General features: G+C 33.1%; 1 protein-coding gene across 1 annotated transcript in view; it reads right to left on the bottom strand.

Moving 5' to 3' along the window:
- Positions 1-6,513: 6,513 nt before the first annotated feature.
- Positions 6,514-25,633, bottom strand: part of unc-4 — a 30,791-nt gene continuing 11,671 nt past the window's right edge. Inside the window, exons 2-4 of the mRNA XM_075300500.1 lie at positions 14,013-14,191; positions 13,013-13,152; positions 6,514-11,130 (exon numbers count right to left, since the gene is read on the bottom strand). Coding sequence (XP_075156615.1) covers positions 10,569-11,130; positions 13,013-13,152; positions 14,013-14,191 — 881 coding nt within the window. The 3' untranslated portion in view covers positions 6,514-10,568. The remainder of the gene's footprint in view (positions 11,131-13,012; positions 13,153-14,012; positions 14,192-25,633) is intronic.

Here is a 25,633-nt window from a genome sequence, read left to right as displayed (position 1 = left end):
CGGACTCGGCTATAAAAAGGAGGTCCCTTGTCATTGAGCTTAACATGGAATCGGGCAGCACTCAGTGATAAGAGAGAAGATCACCGCTGTGGTACCATAATGAACTGAATAGTCTAAGTCAGCCTGATACTTCGGGCAGCCACCTAACCTTACCTAACGTAACCTATTGGTATTTCTGCTCAATTGCAAATGCCCAGAAGGGATTTGCAATAATAACCTCCTTAATATGTTTTTGTTTCTCGGCAACTGGATCCCGAGATTGTGTCATTTTTTCGCTTCCGCTTTCCCAAGAATTAAGTATGAGAATCCCCCGGAAATTGTATACCATTAACCATAGGATGGGGCGTATAATTGTCCTCAGACCCTATATAGTATATAAAGGGTGATTCTTTTGAGGTTAGGATTTTCATGCATTAGTATTTGACAGATCACGTGGGATTTCAGCCATGGTGTCAAAGAGAAAGATGCTCAGTATGCTTTGACATTTCATCATGAATAGCCGAACGATCTGCCACAACGTCGAATTTTCAGTGAATGGGCCCTAGAAAAGTTGGCAGAAAATCCGCTTTTTTATCGACAAATTTTGTTCAGCGATGAGGCTCATTTCTGGTTGAATGGCTACGTAAATAAGCAAAATTGCCGCATTTGGAGTGAAGAGCAACCAGAAGCCGTTCAAGAACTGCCCATGCATCCCGAAAAATGCACTGTTTGGTGTGGTTTGTACGCTGGTGGAATCATTGGACCGTATTTTTTCAAAGATGCTGTTGGACGCAACGTTACGGTGAATGGCGATCGCTATCGTTCGATGCTAACAAACCTTTTGTTGCCAAAAATGGAAGAACTGAACTTGGTTGACATGTGGTTTCAACAAGATGGCGCTACATGCCACACAGCTCGCGATTCTATGGCCATTTTGAGGGAAAACTTCGGAGAACAATTCATCTCAAGAAATGGACCGGTAAGTTGGCCACCAAGATCATGCGATTTGACGCCTTTAGACTATTTTTTGTGGGGCTACGTCAAGTCTAAAGTCTACAGAAATAAGCCAGCAACTATTCCAGCTTTGGAAGACAACATTTCCGAAGAAATTCGGGCTATTCCGGCCGAAATGCTCGAAAAAGTTGCCCAAAATTGGACTTTCCGAATGGACCACCTAAGACGCAGCCGCGGTCAACATTTAAATGAAATTATCTTCAAAAAGTAAATGTCATGGACCAATCTAACGTTTCAAATAAAGAACCGATGAGATTTTGCAAATTTTATGCGTTTTTTTTTTAAAAAAAAGTTATCAAGCTCTTAACAAATCACCCTTTAAATATATTTGGGGCGTGGTGAGTCGAGCCCGATTAAACGACGTTAACACGTGCCGCAAAAACTTTTTGGCCAAAACATTCGTTTTTTTTTTCAAATTTTGAGCGACGAGCGGCACGTATTAACGTCGTTTAATCGGGCTCAAATTTTGGCTATCCCAATATCTGGAAAGGGGATTCGTTTTGTGGGGTAAGGGCGAGCAAGATTCCGACATTTTTTTTGCCCCATATAAGTTGCGGTCACTCTAATATACATATCCTCCAAAAACCGACACATATTCTAGAACGTATTATGCTTGGGAAATAACGTTTTTATACCCTCCACCATAAGATGGGGGGTATATTATCTTTGTCATTCCGTTTGTATCACATCGAAATATTGCTCTAAGACCCCATAAAGTATTATATTCTGGGTCGTGGTGAAATTCTGAGTCGATCTGTTGAAACAATGCTAACATCCGAACGAAACAAGCTATCGACTTGAAACTTGGCACAAGTAGTTGTTGTTGATGTAGGTCGGATGGTATTGCAAATGGGCCATATCGGTCCACTTTTACGTATAGCTCCCATATAAACGGACCCCCAAATTTGGCTTGCGGATCCTCTAAGAGAAGCAAATTTCATCCGATCCGGCTGAAATTTGGTACATGGTGTCAGCACATGATCTCTAACAAAAATGCAAAAATTGGTCCACATCAGTGTAGCCAGGCGATTTTTGATTCTTCCCCCCAAATCTTAAAAAAAACCCTAAATTGGTATAAGCTTTTTTCGAAAACCCCCAAAAAATTAAGAATGTAAAAAGTACAAAAAGTGGTCCCAAATTTCGTGAAAAAAATCCTCTAGTGATACACTTTAAAAATTAAATTTAAAACAAATACATATACTGAAAGAAGTGTTTTCTTTTCTGAGAAACGAAATTTTAGACAAACTACAAACTTCCCCCCAAATCTTAAAAAAAAACCTAAATTGGTCTAGGCTTTTTTCGAAAACCCCCAAAAAATTTAAGAATGTAAAAAGTACAAAAAGGCGTCCCAAATTTCGTGAAAAAAATCCTGTAGTGATACACTTTAAAATTTAAATTTAACACAAATATATATACTGAAAGAAGAGTTTTCTTTTCTGAGAAACGAAATTTTAGACAAACTAAGTTTTCGTTTGGTGATAAAAAATTTTCTTTTGAAGTAAATAAAAAACAAGTATATACGGCCGTAAGTTCGGCCAGGCCGAATCTTATGTACCCTCCACCATGGATTGCGTAGAAACTTCTACGAAAGACTGTCATCCACAATCGAATTAATTGGGTTGTGGTATCTTAAAACTTCTTAACATCGTTTTCTAAATTGTTAGGTAGTCCATACGTGGTATATATTAGACAAAAAGGGTATGTATACACGCAGAGAAAGAATATGATCACCGCAAATATGTTTCAAGAGCAAAATGTTATTTTTGTATGGTGACCATGTAACATGTTTGTCACTAAAATGTTATTTTCTCGTCAAATATAACCTGCTTGCCGAAATCATATACATCATTTCCGAGAAAATAACATGGTTGCGAAAACCATGTTACATGGTCACCACCCAAAAATAAAAAAATGTAGGTAAGACTACAAATAATTACGAATCGACATGGACTTTTGCACGGTACGTAGGGAGCCAGAATTGAAATATGGGGGCTATATACAATTATGAACTTGATATGGACCAATTTTTGTGTGATTGGGGATCGATTTATCTGAGAGCTATATATAACTATAGACCGATATGGACCTAGTTAGGCATGGTTGTTAACGGCCATATACTAGCACAATGTACCAAATTTCAACTGACTCGGATGAAATTTGCTCCTCCAAGTGCTCCAAAACCAAATCTCGGGATCGGTTTATATGGGGGCTATATATGATTATGGACTGATATGGACCACTTTTGGCATGGTTGTTAAATATCATATACTACCACCACGTACCAAATTTCAACCAGATCGGTGAATTTTGCTCCTCCGAAAGGCACCGGGGTCAAATCTGGGGATTGGTTTATATGGGGGCTATATATAATTATGGACCGATATGAACCAATTCCTGCATGGCTGTTGGATACCATATATTGACATCACGTACCAAATTTCAACCGAATCGGATGAAATTTACTTCTCTTAGAGGCTCAGCAAGCCAAATCTGGGGATCGGTTTATATGGGGGCTGTATATAATTATTGATCGATGTGGACCCATTTTTGCATTGGTGTTTGAGGCCATATATTAACACCATGTACCAAATTTCAACTGAATCGGATGAATTTTGCTCTTCCAAGGGGCTCCATCGGTCAAATCTGGGGATCGGTTTATATGGGGGCTATATATAATTATGGACCGATTTCGACCAATTTTTGCATGGGTGTTTGAGGCCATATATTAACACCACGTACCATATTTCAACTGAATCAGATGCATTTTGGTCTTCCAAGAGGCTCCGGAGGTCAAATCTGATGATCGGTTTATATGGGGGCTATATATAATTATGGAGCGATGTGGACCCATTTTTGCATGGGTGTTAGAGACCATATACCAACACCATTTTCAAAATTTTAGGCGGATCGGATGAAATTTGCTTCTCTTAGAGGCTCCAAATCTTAGGATCGGCTTATATGGGGGCTATATATAATTATAGACCGATGTGGACCAATTTTTGCATTGTTGTTATAGACCATATACCAACATCATGTACCAAATTTCAGCCGAATCGGATGGTTGTTAAAGGCCATATACTAACACCACATACCAAATTTCAACCGGATCGTATGAAATTTGCTTCTCTTAGAGGCTCCGCAATCCAAATCTGGGGATCGGTTTATATGAGTGGCTATATGTAATTATGAACCGATGTGGACCAATTTTTGCATGGTTGTTAGAGACTATATACCAACACCATGTTCCAAATTTCAGCCGGATCGAATGAAATTTGCTTCTTTAGAGGCTCCGCAATCCAAATCTGGGAATCGGTTTATATGGGGGCTATATATAATTATGAACCGATGTGGACGATAGAGGCCCCGCAAGCCAAATCTGGGGTCCGTTTATATGGGGCTATACATAAACATGAACCGATATGGCCCATTTGCAATACCATCCGACCTACATCAATAACAACTATGTTACTTGTGCCAAGTTTCAAGTCGACAGCTTTTTTCGTTCCGAAGTTAGCGTGATTTCAACAGACGGACGAGCTTAGATCGACTCAGAATTTCACCACGACCCAGAATATATATACTTTATGGGGTCTTAGAGCAATATTTCGATGTGTTGCAAACGGAATGACAAAGTTAAAATATCCCCCCATCCTATGGTGGAGGGTATCAAAACCTATGGTCATGACCTTATAGACTCCAGCTTCGAAACAGTTGACTTCGACATTTCCCAAGTGCAGTCCACTGTTTCGACTGTCCCTGGGATCCCGTGTGTATCAATTGATCTATTGTCCCTCGTCTATAGCTTTGTATAACCATTATTTGAAGTAAATTCAAATTAGCACTTTAGCAATACAATCACATGCTTTTGCGTGACTTCAATAAACGTTGCGTTTTCATAATAATCACATTAAATTTGCTAATTTGCAACAAACGCACATACTTTGTAGAATAAAATAAAACAAATTGCATTTTAATTTTTGTATATTTGATATAATTTTTTTTTTCATAAATTTTATTTTCATTTTTCATAGCATTTTATTTTCATGTTATTATCTAATGAATTGTACACATCTTAAATTATAAACTAAATATAATACAAATGATAATAATAGTAGTTTATCATAATCATATACAAGTGTAGTAGAAATGCTGCACATCAAACGTAAATCATAACTCACATGGATGGGTAAGAGCTTGAGCCATGATTGAGCAGTCATCATACAACTGTATTTTGGATACATAATACAATACGTTCGTACATACATACATAAAAATTAATAGGAAACATTGCTGTTGGTTTGAGAAAGTCTTTACAAAGTATTTTTAGAGAAATTTTACAATTTACTCTCACTGGCTATAAGTGTATTTGTTTGTCTGGTTTTCTTATATTATATGCAGTACTATAATAATAATAATAATTCTGTGATTTATTTATTCTTCATCTAATTTATACAATTTTTGAATGGTTTAGATTTTTGTGAGATTTTTCTTTTCATTAAAATTATAAAGCATTTTGTGTAATAAATACAAGACTAACATATATAAATAATTCAGTAGAAGATTTTCAACTAATTTGAGTACTATAGTACTAAACCAAGAGAGAGAGAGAGAGAGAGAGAAAGAGAAGAGTTTGTGTGTGTGTATGGTTTAGTTAATCGGAAAATTATAACACATCATAAGTCTAGTTTCTCCTACTATAGAAACATATATACCTTATACCAGAATACTAATTACACATTAGGTGATATGTATACAAGAGTGTAATGGGAAATTAGAATTTTTAAATATTATTTACAATAGAATTATTTGAGCACACATGTCTGCTTTGTAAAATGGTTCAGGTTCACTATTTTTGCATAAATAAATAAAATTAAAGGAAATGGAAATGGAAATATTTTGGGCTAGTTTCTGCATGAACCCTCTAATATAGTTATTTTTTCACCGAAACTTTTCTTTAATAATTCCTTTTACGTTTGTGGCTTCGGATCATCCCCTTCAAGTTATAATAAATTTTGCCAGAAAAAAAGTTATAATTTTATTCTGCTTTTACAGATTTGTTTCCGATTTTGGCATGTAATCTCAAACTTAATACCCACCTCAAAAGACAAAATTTTCTAAACTACACACAAAGAAAATTTCATTAAAATTGAGCCAACGAAAATTTTTCATTGATATAACGAAACATTTTCATTAAGACAATGAAAATGTTCGTTAATAGTACGAAACGTTTCGTTGACTAACAGAAAATTCGTTATAATAACGAAAAATTTCGTTATATCAATGAATTTGTTTCATTGGCTCAATTTTAATGACACATTTCATTAATATAACGAAACTTTTTCTACCAGTGTAGTCTCCTAAGCACAGAAACCCATAATAACATTGTTTTTAATTGAAACCATAACTGAATTTAAAAATAAAAAATAATTGTTTCAATTAAAAAATAATTGTTTCAATCAAACAATTAATTGTTTCAATTAAAAAATTAATTGCTTCAATTAAAAAAATACTTGTTGTTGCATTACCAACCAAATATTTACATACACACCAAAAAATATTTTTTCAATTATCATTTTAAATGAATTTGAAAAAAAAAATTAGATTAAAATATTGAATCATTTTTTTTTAACAAAATTAAATCATAAATTGTAAAGTTGAATATAGAAATTATTGTAAATAGCCATTAGGGATGCCAGACGTACTCTTTTACAGAGCACATGTGCTCTTTTTTACAATAGGCTAAAAGAGCACGCAAAAGTGCTCTATTTTTAGTTAAGTACTCTTTTTGTGCTCTTTTTATGCATCACAACAAATATTACTCCAACGCGATTCAATAAATGGTAAAAGTAAACTGAACATACGTAAATGTCACACTACGAGATTTTCCTACGCCGTAATTTTCTAATTCAATAGTGTTTTACTTTATATATCAGAGTCGAAGAAGAGCACGCCGATGTTGCTTCTTCACTTTGTACTCTGTTCTAAATGTAAACAAACTTCTTTCAATAAATTTTTTCACAAATTACTTACAAAGTATTGTAAGAAAAAAATTACTTACAAAGTATTGTAAGAAAATTAGCTTGAGTTGAAAGTGGGTTATTTTATGTTTATATTATGAAACTTTTTGTTATGTTTAAATGAATTATCTTTCAATAAATTGGAATTAAATATTTTTATTTTATTTGAAAAAGTGTGTTCTTTTTTCGTATGTGCTCTTTTTATAAGCTGAATGTGCTCTTTTTGCCTCTTCAAAATCTGGCATCCCTAATATCCATACAATTTGACGATAAAAATTCGGAAAAATATTTAACCTCTTTAACTGACAGAACACTGATAGAAAAAGTTTCATTATATTAACGAAATGTTTCATTAAAAGTGAGCCAATGAAACAAATTCGTTAATACAATTAAATTTTTCGTTATTATAACGAATTTTCTGTCAATCAACGTAACGTTTCGTACTATTGACGATTTATTTCATTGTATTAATGAAATTTTTTCGTTATATCTATGAAAAATTTTCGTTGGCTCAATTTTAATGAAATTTTCTTTGTGTGAACAAGTGTCTGAAATGTAGTTGGCAACACTACCATCAAGCGAACAAATGCAATATTCTAAAAACCTTTAACCTTTGTTCAGTTGTTCAATTGCAACCCAACAAAAATTCTTTTACCAAAAAATGATCGAGGTAACTTAGTTCAAAATTGCTAACCAATTACTGTTAAATGGAAATATTTCCAACATTACACTGATAGAAAAAACTTCGCTATATTAACGAAATGTGTCATTGAAATTGAGCCAATGAAATAAATTCGATGATATAACGACATTTTTCGTTATTATAATGAATCTTTTGTTAATCAATGAAACGTTTCGTACTATTAACAAATATTTTCATTGTCGCAATGAAAATGTTTCATTATATCAATGAAATAGTTTCGTTGGCTCAATTTTAATGAAATTTTCTTTGTGTGTAGCAATAACAAAATCTAAATTGCAAGCGTGGACAAGACATTGCATTTGGATTTACTCAGAGGAAATGACAGTTGCGAAGGCAAACAAGATTTTCATTTAATAGTAAGTGATTACCAAAAACTTCTAAAATTATTTGGTAATGAGAGTTTTTACTGTAAATAGCATTTACAGTTTAGATAGCTCTCAATATTTTGGATTTGTTTGTTACTTCTCCATATAAATATGACATTTCATTCAGAAAAGAATGTAGTCATTCGTACTTTCGAGCGTGAATAGATTTCTATGTTTTTTTTAATTTCTTTTTTATAATTCTCGTGTATGTTTCCAAAAAATATAAGTTTTTAAATTTATATTTATGGCCCTAAAATATATTAAATATATTTTTTATAATTCATGCAAAAAGTTTATTTGAACCATAATACAAGTGACAAATATGTTAGTGTGTGTGTAAAGGACAAATAAATTTCGGCTAATCTTGTTTTTTTTTTCTAAATTAAATAAATGAAACTTATAAAACAATATAACAGATATTACAATAGAAATCCAATTAATTTTAATACCATTTTCAATTATATTGACACTTTTTTTTAACGAGAGGATAATTTTAATACGTAAAAAATAAAGGCAAATAAACAATATTTAACATGTAAAAGAGAAATTATAAAATCAAACACAATTGAGAAAGTATAATAACACAAACAAATACATACATACGTACATCCATCCACCCAGCCATACAACTCCTCCGCCCCCAATCGGCTATAATGAGAGTAATCGAATAACCTAACAAACAAAACGATTGATTACCGAACAAAATTTATGTCCATGTTCACTGTTAGTTAACTCTTTTTTTACTACCGGTTCTTCTCCCATATGAAATTCAACAACTACAACAAAGAATGGTGCTCCGAGAGAGAGAGAGGGAGAGAGGCCATCATTGAATATGTAAAGTGAATTGTTTTTGTGTTGTATTATATGGCCAATAATAAAAACTACAAAGAGCTAAAGCCAACAACAATGTCAATGGCGTGTTGTTGGCTATGGCAGAAATGGGCCAACTACACTACCAACGACACTCAACCATAGCCCGTGCATGATGATGCATAGCTGAGGAACACAACACAACGCACAAAAAGCCATCATGGTAAGTCAATTGATGGTGATTTTATTTAATATTCTCATTTGTCGTTTTGTTGTAATCAAATTACCAATTACCCGGTTTTATGAATTTACTTTGGTAGTCATGACATTACCGAACTTCCCTCTATTAGTTACGCGATTACAGTTACAGAATATAATTCAAGAGTACAGTGGATGAGAGAGGTGAGTTATATGAGTTCATCATTAAGATATTAGGCTTAGGTAGAGAGAGTCATAAAATGAAATGTCAACAAGCACATATATGTATGTACATATATGATATACTAAGGAAAACAATTCAACGATTATGTGAATTTTAATTTAATTTTTGAGAGATTAATTTAATTTATTTTTATTTTAAATCAATTTAGTTTAGTTTAATAAAAAATGAATTTAATGTAATGCAATTGAATTGAATATTAATCTACCGCAGTTGTACATTTTCCAAATATAAAAATTCATAGATTTTTTTCAATTTTTAAATGTTATTCCGAAATTTAATTTTATACATAACTTTGACTCGTCTTTAACCCACTGTGTAGCCCATATTAGCCACATTTCCAACATTACATTCACTCTTTTTGTATTTCATTAAATGCAAAACAAATCGCCCTTGATTACTCTTCTCTGCCAAGTACAAGTCAATTATTCATATTGCCAAGGCAATTTGTTTTGAATTTACTTGATATTAAATATAATGATGGTCTCCCTATCAGATTTTGACCGCGGTAGCCAAATATGAATGACTTGTTAATTTCGATAATGCTGAGGCCATAAAGTGCCCAAGAAGTGAACGTTGTCGTTGGAGTGGTAGTACTTTAATTTCCTTAGCAAAGCCAATAACTTTAAATCGATAGGGTCATTAAATTCCAAAATACAATACAATTATCTCATTATGAGTTTATTTCATTTCATTTTCTTTTCTTGTATGCATGCTAATAAAAAGGGGAAAATTGAACTGAAGGTAAACAAAAAAAGAAAAGAAAAATTTTTTAGCTTTCATTTGGGGAGGGGTATTGCTTGCTAACTTGGTTAATACACAAAAGGAACATGTTGGTAAAATTTTTCTCTGGATTTTTTTTTAGCCTTAATGATTATGTCTTCATCTTGTTTCCACTCCCCCTCCTCCACATACACACACACATTACTTGACTTTAAGCCATACTTAACATGGAACAATGGCCTCTTATGTTAATGAGCTGCCATTTGTCACCGGTTCCTAAAGGTGGGATCACTTCTTTTGTTTTTTACTCCGGGGTCCAAAGAGGCGTTGGTTACATAGCGAATGCTTGAGGATTTTAGGGAAGTTTGGGGCTAACACTCTAAGTTTTTTTTAGCTCCCATGATTAACTGCCAACAAAATTCACACATTTTGTTGATTGATAATGATTCTTGGCTTTCTTTTGTTTTTCAGTTTTTTTGGTACTTTCTTCACAGATCATCTTCAGGAACCTACAGGACTCACGTGTTGTTGAATAGCAATGATTCTATGCTAAACGGATTACTGCGCCGTATGCTAATTGGTGAGGTTTGCTGGTGATTCGGTGAGGGCGATGATGATGACGATGAGGTGTTTTGTAATTTAATTTGGAAATTTGCAGCTCTTCCGGGAAATAGGAACGGTTTGACATCACAACTTTCATGACCATTGGTCATATGCATATGCATATGATGATTACTGTTGTTATCATCATCTCGTGAGGCATCAATTCCACCACCATTAGACATAGGGCTGCCCAGGCCATTCGGACTGCCACTGGGCGAGTAACTGTTGTTGGCCAGATCACTGTCACGCGGACTCCGGAAAGCAAAATCATCACAGTCATCGTCGCTTTCCGTACCACCCACAACATCGATTTGTATGCTATCATCTTCGAGATCAGAATCGGAGAAAGTACCATTGGCCTTGTGTTGTGATATGTATTCGGCCTTGAGGGCTTCCAGATCGACTGTAATGCCTTTGGCTTGTAATTTGCGGGCTTGTCTATCAATGGCCTTGGCTAGTTTCTTTCGTCTACGAGCTCTGAAAGGACGAAAATAAAATGAAAAGAAGAAGAAGATGTTAGTTTATGTAGGAAATTTCAACTGAAGTTGTTCATTAAAATGTAAATACACATAAACAAAGAAAATTTCATTAAAATTGAGCCAACAAAAAATGTTCATGGATAAAAATGCTCATGGATTCCATTAATACAGTGAAAATGTTCGTTAATAGTACAAAACTTTTCATTGATTAACAGAAAATTTATTATAATAACGAACAATTTCGTTATATTAACGAATTAGCTGCAATGGCCTAATTTTAATGACACATTTCCTTAATATAATGAAGCTTTTTCTACCAGTACAATGAGAAGAAAGTATATGAGAAGTATATTGGAATTCAATAAGATGGTATTTCCCCACAAAAGGACTTTTAATGTCATAAATCCTCATACCAGGAGGCATAACCTTGTAAACACTGATAGTAAACAACTTCGTTATATCAATGAAATGTTCATTAAAATTGAGCGAATGAATTCGCTTATATTAATTCGTTAATATAAGGAAACTTTTCATTTTTATACCGAATTTTATATTAAACAACGAAATGTTTCGTGCAATTAACAAAAATTTTCATTATCTTTATGAACATGTTTCGAAAAAAAAATATCATTGGATCAATTTTGATTAAAATTTTAATTAAAAAAATTTAATTAAAATCTCATTAACGAAAATTTCTTTGTATGAAGAGAAAATTTTGAGATTTTTTAACTAAATTTTAGAATACATCTGAGATTTTTGTCTCTAAGGATTTTTTCCACAGAAAAATGTTTTCTTGTATTTAAGTACACACAAAAAAAAATTGTATGATTCAATCACGAATTGAATTGATCCAATTAATTTTTTAATCAAAATATCTTCAATCACGATTTTAATTGGATATACAATCACAGTTTTAATTGGGAATGAAAAAAAATATTTTATTAAAACATTAATTGATTTGTTTTGTAAATTTCAATTAATTTTTTAATTGATTCAATTATAAATGTAATTGGTGTTGAATGTAAAAATCAATAACTTTTTTAATTGAATTAATTCAAAATTAATTTTGTATCGATTGGAAAACGCAATTAGTTTTTTAATTGCTTCAATTAATTATTTATTTAAACTTTAATCCAATTAACTTTTTAATTAAAACAGTTAAACATTAAATTGAGTTTTGCAATCGATATCAATTAAAATTTTCAAATAATTGTTTTATAAAAACGCTAAAAAAGTTCACTAGTGTTCTTAACTAACTTTCTGTTCTTAGTTTGCTGAAAACAAAAATATTGTAACAATTAATTTTTAAATAAAGACGCAACTATTTTCAATCACGTTTTTTATTAAGGTCAAATAATTATTTTATTAAAAATTTACAAAAAAAATCAATATTTTTTAAGTCTTCCGAATTTAAATACAAAGTTAATTTATTGTTTTATAAAAACGCTAAAAATGTTCACTAATTTTCTTAACTAAGTTTCTGTTCTTAGTTTGCTGAAAAAAAAATATTGTAACAATTAATTTTTAAATAAAGACGTAACTATTTTCAATCACTTTTTTTATTAAAGTCAATTAATCATTTTATTAAAAATTTAAAAAAATCAATACTCTTTAAGTTTCCCGAATTTAAATACAAAGTTAATTGTATCAATTAATTTTTTAACTGAAATTTTATAAATGTTCAATCATTGACCTAATTGACTTAATGTTTCTAGTTTGTTTAAAAAGTTAATTATATCAATTAAAGTTTTAATTGAAAAAGTTTCAGCTTCAATTAACTGTTTAATTGAAAATATTTTGGTGATATTTTTTTTGTGTATATATTAATTTTTTGACTATTCTTCCTCTATATTTTATAAGATTAACTTTTTATTGCTTACCTCTCTTTAGCTTTCAGTTCATTGGGCGGGATTGGTTCACCAGAACATGTCTGTGGTTGGGCATTATGGGCAGGTCTTCCAGGTCCTTTCTTTGTATGCTCACGTTTTCTAACTTTGGCACGTCGATTCTGGAACCATACCTATCTGAAACAAAGCGTATAATATTAGAAAACTATAACAATAGGGTATATATAGAAAATTTATAAAGTAAATAAAAAAATTAGAACATTGGAAAAATCTTTTTTTTTTATTTGAAAAAGTCGAGTTTGTTTTGTACAAATGTAGATAAGTCGATTTTTGATTTTTTTTTAATGCGAAAAAGTTGACATTCGACTAATCGAATTATTTTTGTACAATTTCTTTTACAACTGTGGATAAGTCGATTTTTTGTTTTTTTTTTTTTTTAATGCAAACAAGTAGTCTATTGTAGTATGACAGATGGTGACTTTCTCTTTAATCAGAGCTACCACATTCCTCATAGAGCTCAACGGTTCAACAGAATAGTCGAAGTCGACATACACACAAAATAATATTATAATTTTTGAGCTAACAATAAATTGTTGTTAGAGAAAATTTTTTAGTTCAACAAATTTTTTGTTGATATAACAAAATGTTTGTTGGTATAACAAAATTGGTTGCTAAAGTGACTAAAATCGTAATTGTGTTTACAAATTACGTTGTTAGCTCAAATTTAAACATAATTTTAATTGTATTGCCAATCAAATTAATTGATATTTTTTGTGTGTAGTCAATTTTCATAATTTTGTAAATTCAGAAAATCAAGTTTTTGATTCACCATCTCAATGGAGAAGCTTTTAAATCCTTAGAAATATCACCAATATTAATGAGAGGAGCTTAAAACGGACTAAAAAACTATCTGGAGTTCAGCCGAAATTGGTATCAAAACCAAGGCCGATGGCTCAATTCATTCGAAGGGATTTCTATAACTTTATTTCCAATTTGTTCTTTTTTTTACGCATCCATTTAAAACTAAACTTACCGCAACACGACTCTCCTTCAAATCCAAACGCATGGCCAAAGCCTCACGCATAAAAATATCCGGATAATGACTGGCAGAGAAGGCTCGTTCCAATTCCTCCAATTGCCATGAATTAAAATTGGTACGAGAACGTCGACGTTTGGCAGCACTGCTTTCATCATCGCAGTCGGCTGAAAATCCTGTAATAAAAAGCCAAAATAAAATAGAAATTATGAAAAATGAATAACTAAATTCGGCACAACAAAAGTTTGCTAAGTAGGGATTTGGGGAGGGTGTGATAATAACAATATATTCATTTTAATTAAATATAATCAAAACTATTAGATTACTGGCCTTAGGACCCTTCAAGCTGAGCATACCTCCCCACTCTTCGAAGGGTAAAATGGAAATTCCCATTTGGAGAAAAGCAACAAACAAAAACTACAAAACTCAATTAATAATCTCAACAACAGAAATTGTTCCAACAAAAACAAAAGCAACAACAACAATAATTCATTAATTTACATATCAAACGTTGGACCCAGCCAGTCTAGCCCCCAGTCAGTCTGACTATCTTAGCCAGAGATTTGTCCCTTTGGACTAAAACAAAAGCCGTGCGATATTAATGAATTTTTCAGGGGTGTGGGCAAGTGGGCCCACTTGTACACATTTATTTTGATTTTAATTACGCTCCAATGTACTCAACGCACATACACACACACACATTAGAGAAGAGAAACGACACCCAAACTTCAGTCACTCGACAATAATAAATATTCATAATCATATATTTCAATTATCTACATTAGGGTGGTTTGGATGGTGGTGGTGATGGTGATGGCGATGGAATGGAGTAGAGTTGCTATGATAGTTTAGCCATGGCTACAAATGTGTGTGACCATGGCAAACGAACATTTAATTTTGGGCCATTCATTGTTTGCCATTGGTAACATCAACAACAAGCATGGCAACAAAGTTTTAATTATCCTACATTTGTTCAAAGGACCATTGTACAAAATTTTTATGGCCTAGTCAAGCAAGTGTCCAAAGGAGGCTGGCCATCATCCCTATTCCCTTAGAAGCGAAAATTCTTGTAAAAACATGGAAAGAAGGACCACTTTTAATAATTGTTCTGATACCTGATTTGTTGGGAATTTATAATAAATGGTAAAGTAGTCTTTGGGTTGTTTTTTTTTCGACTACCAGCCCAGGATATTAGAGTCACAGTCCGTCCTTCCACATATTAGGCACAGACCCTTACCATGCGGTCCTATGTATGTTAGGTTAGGTTAGTTGGCAGCCCGATGTATCAGGCTCATTTAGACTAGATTCAGTCCATTGTGATACCACATTGGTAAACTTCTCTCTTATCACTGAGTGCTGCCCGATACCATGTTAAGCTCAATGACAAGGTACCTCCGTTTTATAGCCGAGTTCGAACGGCGTTCCACATTGCAGTGAAACCACTTAGAGAAGCTTTGAAACCCTCAGAAATGTCACCAGCATTACTGAGGTGGGATAATCCACCGCTGAAAAACTTTTTGGTGTTCGGTCGAAGCAGGAATCGAACCCACGACCTTGTGTATGCAAGGCGGGCATGCTAACCATTGCACCACGGTGGCTCCCTTGTAATCCCATTTCATGTGTCCCAATTCAAAGTAACGGAAACAGCGTTTGATTACCTCTTTGAACTTCATTTGCTTCGTATGCCGCCGGGAGTGAGACTAAAATCTTATTTTGTTCTCTGAAGTTTGTCGCCGTAAGTCGTACAATCATGTCTTCATTAGGTGTCTTTATCACTTTCCTAATAGATTCTCTTACTTCTTCGTCTGTCATGAATGCATCCAGATCGTGGAAGTTTATTCGTCAGATTGTCCATAATAGTCTAACGGAAGGTCTCTTTGTCTCTTGCCATTCCCATCACTAAGAGAATAGGTTGGGCATAGTGGCATCCCGACATTTCAGGATCACTTAGACCATTCAGTCCACTATTGATACCACAGTGGTGAACTTTTCTCTTCTCACTGAGTGCTGCCCGCTTCTATGGTTAACTCAATATCAAGGACATCCTTCGGACATCGACTCCGAACGGCGTCACTTATTGGAGGTGAAACCACTTAGAGAAGCTTTGAAACACCCAGAAATGTCACTAGCATTACCGCTGCTGAAAAACATTTTGGTGCTCGGGCGAAACTGGGGTTGAACCCACGACCCTATGTATGCACGACAAGTATATTAATTATTGCACCACGGTTGCTCCCAATAGTGGACATCTATTGTGGTTGTGGGCTTAATGGTTTATGCAACATCCTTATCCTTCAGTGCGCTCGTGATAGTCTCAATAAAATCTCTTTATTGGTCTTCCGAATGGTTTAAAATTCTTAAAAATTCTTCACAGCTATACCCATCACAGGGCTTCATAACGACGATCCTTGGATTCACTTTATACTTCAAACTTCTTAAAAAGTCTTCATAGCTATACCCATCACAGGGCTTCATAACGACGATCCTCGGATGCCCTTTATCCTTCAAACTTCTTAAAAAGTCTTCATAACTATGCCCATTACAGGGCTTCATAACGACGATCCTTGGATTCACTTTATCCTTCAAACTTCATAAAAAGTCTTCATAACTATGCCCATCACTAGGCTTCATAACGACGCCATCGGGGCGTTCTCTCGGTCGGGGTTTCCTCTCGGTATTTCCTCTTTCGCCCCCGACAACTTTATGTTCGAAGCTTTCTTTACCTCTGTAGGTACCAATACTTCGATCGATTTCTTTTTCGCTTTTTGTTTGATTTGTTTCTGCTGGGTTGGGGACTGTATGGACAAAGGCCCATGAAATCGAATGAAGCCAGCTTTAGTCTTTCGAACTGTTTGAACTGTCTCGAATTCATAAAACGGTTTTAAAACGACGAAATCGAGGCTTTCTCTCGGCCGTGGTTTCTTCTTCGGGTTTCGCCCCTCGAAAACTTTATATTCGAAGCTATTTTACCTCTGTAGGTGTCATAATTTCATTCAATTTCCTTTTGAGCTTCTTTCATATGTTTGTTTCTGCCGACCTGGGTGCTAGTTGGGCAACGGCCTTATCCTTCAAGTGTGATGGTGATAGTCTCACGGACGGTCTCTTTGTCTCCTTCTTTACCTATCACTAAGAGAATGGCTCCGTCTTAGCCTTTCGAACTGTTTGAACTGTCTCGAATTCATAAAACGGTTTTAAAACGACGAAATCGAGGCTTTCTCTCGGCCGTGGTTTCTTCTTCGGGTTTCGCCCCTCGAAAACTTTATATTCGAAGCTATTTTACCTCTGTCGGTGTCATAATTTCATTCAATTTCCTTTTGAGCTTCTTTCATATGTTTGTTTCTGCCGACCTGGGTGCTAGTTGGGCAACGGCCTTATCCTTCAAGTGTGATGGTGATAGTCTCACGGACGGTCTCTTTGTCTCCTTCTTTACCTATCACTAAGAGAATGGCTCCGTCTTAGCCTTTCGAACTGTTTGAACTGTCTCGAATTCATAAAACGGGTTTAAAACGACGAAATCGAGGCTTTCTCTCGGCCGTGGTTTCTTCTTCGGGTTTCGCCCCTCGAAAACTTTATATTCGAAGCTATTTTACCTCTGTAGGTGTCATAATTTCATTCAATTTCCTTTTGAGCTTCTTTCATAGGTTTGTTTCTGCCGACCTGGGTGCTAGTTGGGCAACGGCCTTATCCTTCAAGTGTGATGGTGATAGTCTCACGGACGGTCTCTTTGTCTCCTTCTTTACCTATCACTAAGAGAATGGCTCCGTCTTAGCCTTAGGAATGATTTGAACTGTCTAGGACTCTATACCTCAAAATTCTCAGAACGGTTTCCTCTTCGGTTTTCCTCTGGATTTCAACGGCCTTATCCTTCAGTGTGTCGGTGATATTTCCCACGGAAGATCTCTTAGTCTCTTCCTTTAGAATGGTTCCGCCTTAGTCTTCCGAACTATTTGAACTGCTTCCCTTGGATTTATTTTATACCTCAAACTTCTTAGAACGTCTGTTTGAGGTATCTGATGCAAGACGCTCATATATCCTTCTCGGTATAACAGCTTCCTTCTCTTTCTTCACCATATTCCAGCTTATTCTCTAGTTACTGCTATCATGAAGTAGTCCGTCTATCACCGTCTAGACCCCGTTTTGAACATCCCTACCAATGTTCTTTTTTCTACTTATTGCGGCCTTCAATTCGCGGAGTATTAACTGACACTTAGCTAGGGCTTCCTCTTCTCATGTTCTCATTTCTATAATGAATTCATGTGAGCTGCGAATTGAAAAAGTTCTCACCGACTGAGGATCCTCTCCGTTTTCCTTTAATTTACTCGAAGTTTCGTGTTCCTTGGGTTTGGGATCTACTTTGATGCCGTGTCGATCTCTTTACCAGCCTCTTCTTCATTAACAGGTACCGTGCTGGTCGGTTTTACCGCCCACCGCATTATTCTAAAGCTGCTTCTCAATATTGACGCTGGCTCCTTATCTCCTACTCTAGGATCAGTTGTATTGTCTGTCGGAATATTCAATCGGTATGGGTCCCAATTTGGTGCTGTTAACTGTGACCGATAATGTAGATGTAGCCTTTGTTCTCAGCCCGAAGGTCCCTATGCAAGCAAAAAAGGTCCTCGCGAGGGCTGACACAAGACCTTATGGGTACTTGTGTTCAGGGCCAGGCAGACACTCATCTGGATGTGATATCAACAGAACCTACATACATTACCAACTTAATGGTTACGTGACACAGAGCGCTCTCCTAGACCTGCCGGGCATTAGCGGGACGAGGACACATGCAATATTAGCTTCTATTCCGATACATAGTTCAAATCATAGTCCATATTCGTGATTCTGTATAATACTATTCTTCTCTCTATGATTAGCTAAGATCAAGTAAGCAACCCCCGACCAAGAGCGACGAAGATTGAGAACGCGCTGTAAAAATTCAAGTATATCGAATGCGGCCCTATAAATAGGCTTCCACCCGCAAGTGTGCCCTATATTTATGGGGCACCCTTGTGAGTGGAAGCCTAGTTAATTGGGCCGCATTCGATCGCCCTGTCGCAAAGCCGTCTTTGGATATACTTGAATTTTTACAGCGCATCCTCAATCTTCGTCCCTCTTGGTCGGGGGCTGCTTATTTGATCTTAGCTGATCTTAGAGGTCGTCCAGCGATAAACCACCTGCTGTCCCCCTGGGTAGCCTAATTTAGCATAATTTAATTTAAACTAACGTCTTTTATTTTCTAGAATTTAAAATTCCATTTGTCCAAAATTTAAAATTTAAACCCATTTGTCTTGCTGGAATTCCACTCATACCCAGCAATCCCTTGGTAATAAAGTCATTAACGGCATTTAAGTATGTAGGCTATAATTTTAATTTCACAACAAATGCATATCCTTAAGTCTGCTGGTCAAAATAGCAACCTGATTTTACAATCCCAAGGGCTGAGCATGATATAGGTCTTATAACGCCCCCAGGAAGGAAATAATGCCTTCAAGTACATGGAAAATATCTTTGAGGCTTTGGTTCATAGCAGTATGGAATATTTGAAAAGCCTAACACATCCTGCTTGCATGTTGCATTCTCTTCCTTATGGGTTTCACCGGACCGGAATGCATTGCTGCGTTTTAAGTACGAAGCTCTCAAATTACAAACCAGTGCATTTGGAACACAAATCAAAAGAGCTGCCATTGTGGTAGACATGCATCACCATAAAATATAATTTCTAACATTATTCGAGCACAGAGTGCATTCCATGGGGTGGTGGGTTGCATTACCTCTATGCCTCTATGCACAGGCTTTCCGCCAAATCGTAAAGGTAATTGAAATTTATTATGATTACAGTATAAATGATGAAATGCCCCATAAGGCATCAGGAGCATCTAATGATTATGGTGGTCAAGGGTTGAGCTGTTTGGAAAAGTGCATGCTGTCATTATGAATACATAGAGAGGATTGCGGAACTGAATAAGGTTTGTTTTTACACACACCTTTGGAGAAGGAACACCTTTGAAATTAAATTGAATTAAAACAATTTTCAAGTGTTTGTTAAATGTTTAAATTCAACAAGGTATAATGTTTAAAAATCACCTTCATAGAATGTTTGAACCCAAGAAGAACTCAAGCATTAACTATTATTTATTAAATCTTTGTATTCTTTCATGTTAATAATGTTTGAAATCAAGTTGAATTCAAATACTTCTCAAGTCTTGGTGTATTAATCAAAAATCATTATTATTTTTAGTGATATGATAACACCACGGTGTCACTCATCAAAATCGCAATGCTTCTGTTGAATTAAAATATTTTTCAAGTGTTTGTTAAATTTTTAAATTCAACCCCCTTCCCAGGCATAATGCTTAAATCTCCTTTAAAGAATAATATTAGAATCTAAATTAAAATTTAACAATAATTAATGCTTATTAAATATTTGAATTCTGTGTGAAATCAAGTCGAATTCAAACACTTTTCAAGTTTTGATGTAATAATAAAAAAATCATTGGTATATAATGAAAAATTCATTTTCATTTCATATGATAGCACCACTGTTTCCCTTACTAATTGGTAATGCTTCTGTTGTATTTATGTTTTTGCTCGTCCTTACAAAACATGCTATATAATCAGACTTTGCAAATATGCCTTCCTCTCCATTTCACTTCGCTTCACTCTTCCTTCTTTTGCTTTAGCTTCCTCTTCACTCCATCAAAACCTGTATATAGTCACTAAAAAAATCCAACAAAATTCACAAATTCTAGTGAAATTTCTTGATGTCTCATTTCTAGCACTCTTGGCCAGCAGTGTATAGCAAGTTAACATTGCATGATACAGTGTCAAATGACTTAATGGCAAAGAAAATGACTTTTCCACATGCATACCTTCGCTACTCCAAGAGGCAAACGTTTGCCATTCCTCACATTTACACCGGGCCACCACCAATTCTTCGTGTCTATTCACCACAAATAATATCTAAGCTAAAATTGCATGACCCCGCACCAGTTCACATTTCTTGATCCGAAGGAGTGAAGTTTTTAATCATTTCCAATTATGCCACTATTTTATCTTGATTTTTTAATTATAATCGCCCCAACAACGTTTAAAACGAAATGCTAAAACAACTTGCAGAATAACGAACAACCCGTCAATTGTTTATAACATAATTATTAAAAGAAATAAAACAAACCCTGGGTTTCGGAGTGGAGAAGCCCGAAAAAAGAGGGTGCAGCAGGAATTTTCGCAGTATAATCATATGGGCTAATTTTCAATATTTGTTAAAAGTTGTTTTTTTTTTGCGTTGAAATTAGAAGGTGAAGAGAAATCCAGATGATTTGACTCTACCATTACATATCAAGCAATTAAGAATTTTTTCCATATATAGAAAAATTTCATGCTCAAAGATAGTTTGTAAATAGCTGTGGAAAATTCCATAAGTTTAAGTCTAGTTGTATATTTAATTGCTATATAAGTGGCCGTTATATCTCATAGCGGTGAGATATAAATTAAAGAGGTAGGCACATGGTAAATGCAGTCTCATTGAAGTGTTTCCTAACTACTAATTTTATTTATTTAATAAAAATAATTTATTTTACTTTAATTTAATTATAATTTATTTTAGACGATATGATTTATTTTTTTATTAAGTTACAATTAGGTTTGAAAAACAAGAGGTCTTCAGCTATATTTTTTCTTTTAATTTCCCGAACTTTCAAGGCATAACTTTTGAAACAATGAAAAGTACGCTTAAACGGCATGTGATTTCACCATAAAAACTCGTGAGCAATTCATTGGACATAATCCAAAGTTGCACTATTTTCCGATAACAAGATGGGGAACAAAATCATTTTTTTTTTTTTTTGGAAGCTGCGTTTTTACTGGTTACCGTCGCAAACAATTAATTTATTTTCTCATATATGAAATTTTCGACCAACGAAGTTTTCTTTGCTATAAAAGTTATTTCTTTCAGCCCAAACAAAAGGTGACAACTTTAACAAGAAAGAAAAACTTGAAATAGCATTAATGCAAAATCAATGCAGGGGAGGCTTAAGAAGATGACTTAACCATTATGACAAGACCATGTTAAATGCATTGCTTCTGATCTTATTTCTGAACCATTTCCGGATCAAAACAGAAATTTTTAATTGTCTACACTTGTGGTGATTAATAGAAAATATATCAAATAAAATACACGATAATTAATTTTTATCAAACAAAAACTTAAAGTTAAACGTTTATTTCTAGTAACAGAACACAAATGAAAAATATTTCTAGTTTCCTCATAATAAATACAAAAGACAAATACAGAAAGCAAAGCTAACTTGATCAAACAAATATTACTTTTTTTTCCAAGTGCAATTCTAAAAATTTATACAACGAAAGCGTTAATAATGTGTGGACAAATAATAGTATGATGTAAATCTTGCTGTGTTGGTTTTTCAAAAAAATAAATAGCCCCCAATTAAACCGATCTTCTGATTTGTCATCCTGACAGGGTTCATAAAGTTGACACTTTTGTGCATTTTTTGATACATTTCGACTGCCAAAAGCACCGTGGCACGACCGCGAGCCATTTGGTACTTTTATATCACAATTACTCTATATAGAGTTATTCTGCCCTAAATGTGAACTGTTCTCAGATATCAACGCAACTATAAAAATTATAAATAGCGGACATTGAAGAAATAATCATATGTGTTTAAAAATGAGGATAATTTAGTTTTTATTACAGGATCTCAACATTATTGAGAGGAATATTATCTATACCGTCCGCAAATGTGAAACGTGAAATGTGATTTTTTCCGCTACACTGAGGAACACAGTATTATAAGAGAGTGTATATATTTGAAAAGCCCAGACGGAGACGAAATACACACATGGTGTCTTTGGCAATAATGCTTAGAGATGGCCCCTGAACCGGTATGCCAAAGTTGGTACACGCAAAGAAAAAAACGTTTGGAAAACGTGTATCGAAAACGTTTTTCTTTTGTTAGAGTTTTTTTGAATTGCTTCGAAAAGTATACACTTTTATCACCAAAAAAATTCGTTTGTTACAAAATGTTAATTTTTTTAATAAAAAAAGTTGTTTTTGAACCAACGATACAGTCCATTTCTTTTATATCAAACACTGTTCTTTTCTGACTTTAGGTTTTTAATAAGACACATTTTACAGTTCATAGTACAAATTTAATGTAGTAGAATGTAATGTTGAACATTTTTTCGGAATCTTCCGACCATATCTGGAATATATGTAAAAAAAAAAAAAAAAAACTTTGGTCGAAGCAGGGATCGAACCCACGACCCTTGGCATGCAAGTCAGACGTAGCAACCACTGTTCCATGGTGCCCAACTAAATGTATTTTTCTGTGAAATAAACTTTGTTTAATCGGCTCATGGGCGCCGCAAGCTATGCTATATAAATATAACTTATAAGGGCAATTGTCTATTGATGACAATAAGGGCTACATAGCTCAGTGGATAGTGTGTTGGCTTACAAATTGCATGGTCCGCGGTTCGATTCTCCGTCCAGGCGAAAGGTAAACAAGATTTATAAAATCGTATAATTTCTTCTACATTGTTTGTATTACAGAAAAAGGTGCTAAGAACTAAAAAACTTCGTGGAAGTGAGAAAGATGTGAGGGAAAATGCAATTAGCCAGAAAAAAAATTTTTTGAGTTAGTCTTTATGAAATTGTTTTCACATCCTGGAAAAGAATAAACGTTTATCACAAAAAGTATATACTTTTCTTCCAAATACACTTCCTTTCAACGAAAAGCAAATGAGAAACGAACTTTGTTTGTCTAAAATTTCGCTTGGGAGGAAAGAATTATTTTTCTGCGTGTAGAATTCTACAAAAAAAATGATTTTGGTAGATTTTGCAAAGAGGTACTTCTTAATAAATTTTCTATTGAAATAAACTTTTGACAAAAATCTCTATAGAAATAAAATTTTGAAAAAATCATCTATGGCAATAAAATTTTGACAAAATCTTCTATGGAAATAAAATTTTGACAAAATTTCCTATAGAATAAAAATTGGACAACATTTTCTATGGAAATAAAATTTTTGACAAAATTTCCTATAGAAATAAATTGTTGACACCATTTTCTATAAAATAAAATTTTCAAAAAAATTTCTATAGAATTAAAATATTGACAAAATTTTCTATAGAAATAAAGTTTTGATAAAATTTTCTATAGAAATAAAATTTTGACAAAATTTTCTATAGAAATAAAATTTTGACAAAATTTTCGCAGAAGTAATTTTTTTACAAAATTGATAAAATTTTCTATAGAAATAAAATTTTGACAAAATTTTCGCAGAAATAAATTTTTTACAAAATTTTCACTTTTGACAAAATTTTCTATAGAAATAAAATTTTGAAAAAATGATCTATAGAAATAAAATTTTTGACAAAATTTCCTATAGAAATAAATTGTTGACACAATTTTCTATAGAATTAAAATTTTGAAAAAAATTTTATAGAAATAAAATATTGACAAAATTTCCTATAGAAATAAATTGTTGACAAAATTTTCTATAGAAATAAAATTTTGACAAAATTTTCGCAGAAATAATTTTTTTACAAAATTTGGTAGCTTTTGCAAAGAGGTACTTCTTAATAAATTTTCTATTGAAATAAACTTTTGACAAAATATTCTATAGAAATAAAATTTTGCAAAAATAATCTATGGAAATAAAATTTTTGACAACATTTCCTTAGAAATAAATTGTTGACACAATTTTCTATAGAATTAAAATTTTGATAAAAATTTTTATAGAATTAAAATATTGACAAAATTTCCTATAGAAATAAATTGTTGACAAAATTTTCTATAGAAATAAATTGTTGACACCATTTGCTATAAAAATAAAATGTTCAAAAAATCTCTATAGAATTAAAATATTGACAAAATTTTCTATAGAAATAAAATTTTGACAAAATTTTCGCAGAAATAATTTTTTTACAAAATTGACAAAATTTTCTATAGAAATAAAATTTTGACAAAATTTTCGCAGAAATAAATTTTTTACAAAATTTTCGCCGAATTTGGTAGCTTTTGCAAAGAGGTACTTACTTCTTAATAAATTTTCTATTGAAATAAACTTTTGACAAAATTTTCTATAGAAATAAAATTTTGAAAAAATCATCTATGGTAATAAAATTTTTGACAAAATTTCCTATAGAAATAAATTGTTGAAACAATTTTCTATAGAATTAAAATTTTGAAAAAAAAACTTTATAGAAATAAAATATTGCCAAATTTGCTATAGAAATAAATTGTTGACAAAATTTTCTATAGAAATGAAATTTTCAAAAAATGTTTAATAGAAATAAAATATTGACAAAATTTTCTATAGAAATAAAATATTGATAAAATTTTTACAAAGTTTTCTATAGAAATAAAATTGTTACAAAATTTTTGCAGAAATAATATTTTGACAAAATTTTCTAAAGAAATAAAATTTTGACAAAATTTTCTATAGAAATAAAATTGTTACAAAATTTTCGCAGAATTAAAATTTTTACAAAATTTTCTGCAGAAATAAAATTTAGACAACATTTTCAAAAGAAATAAAATTTTGCAAAATAAGATGTTATATATTTTTTTTAATCTAAAAAAATCAAAAACCGGTGT

Source organism: Haematobia irritans, chromosome 3, assembly GCF_050003625.1.
Source record: "Haematobia irritans isolate KBUSLIRL chromosome 3, ASM5000362v1, whole genome shotgun sequence".
Classification (NCBI taxonomy): domain Eukaryota; kingdom Metazoa; phylum Arthropoda; class Insecta; order Diptera; family Muscidae; genus Haematobia; species Haematobia irritans.
Note: the sequence above shows the minus strand (reverse complement) of the source record. Positions and strands in the feature narration are given on the sequence as shown.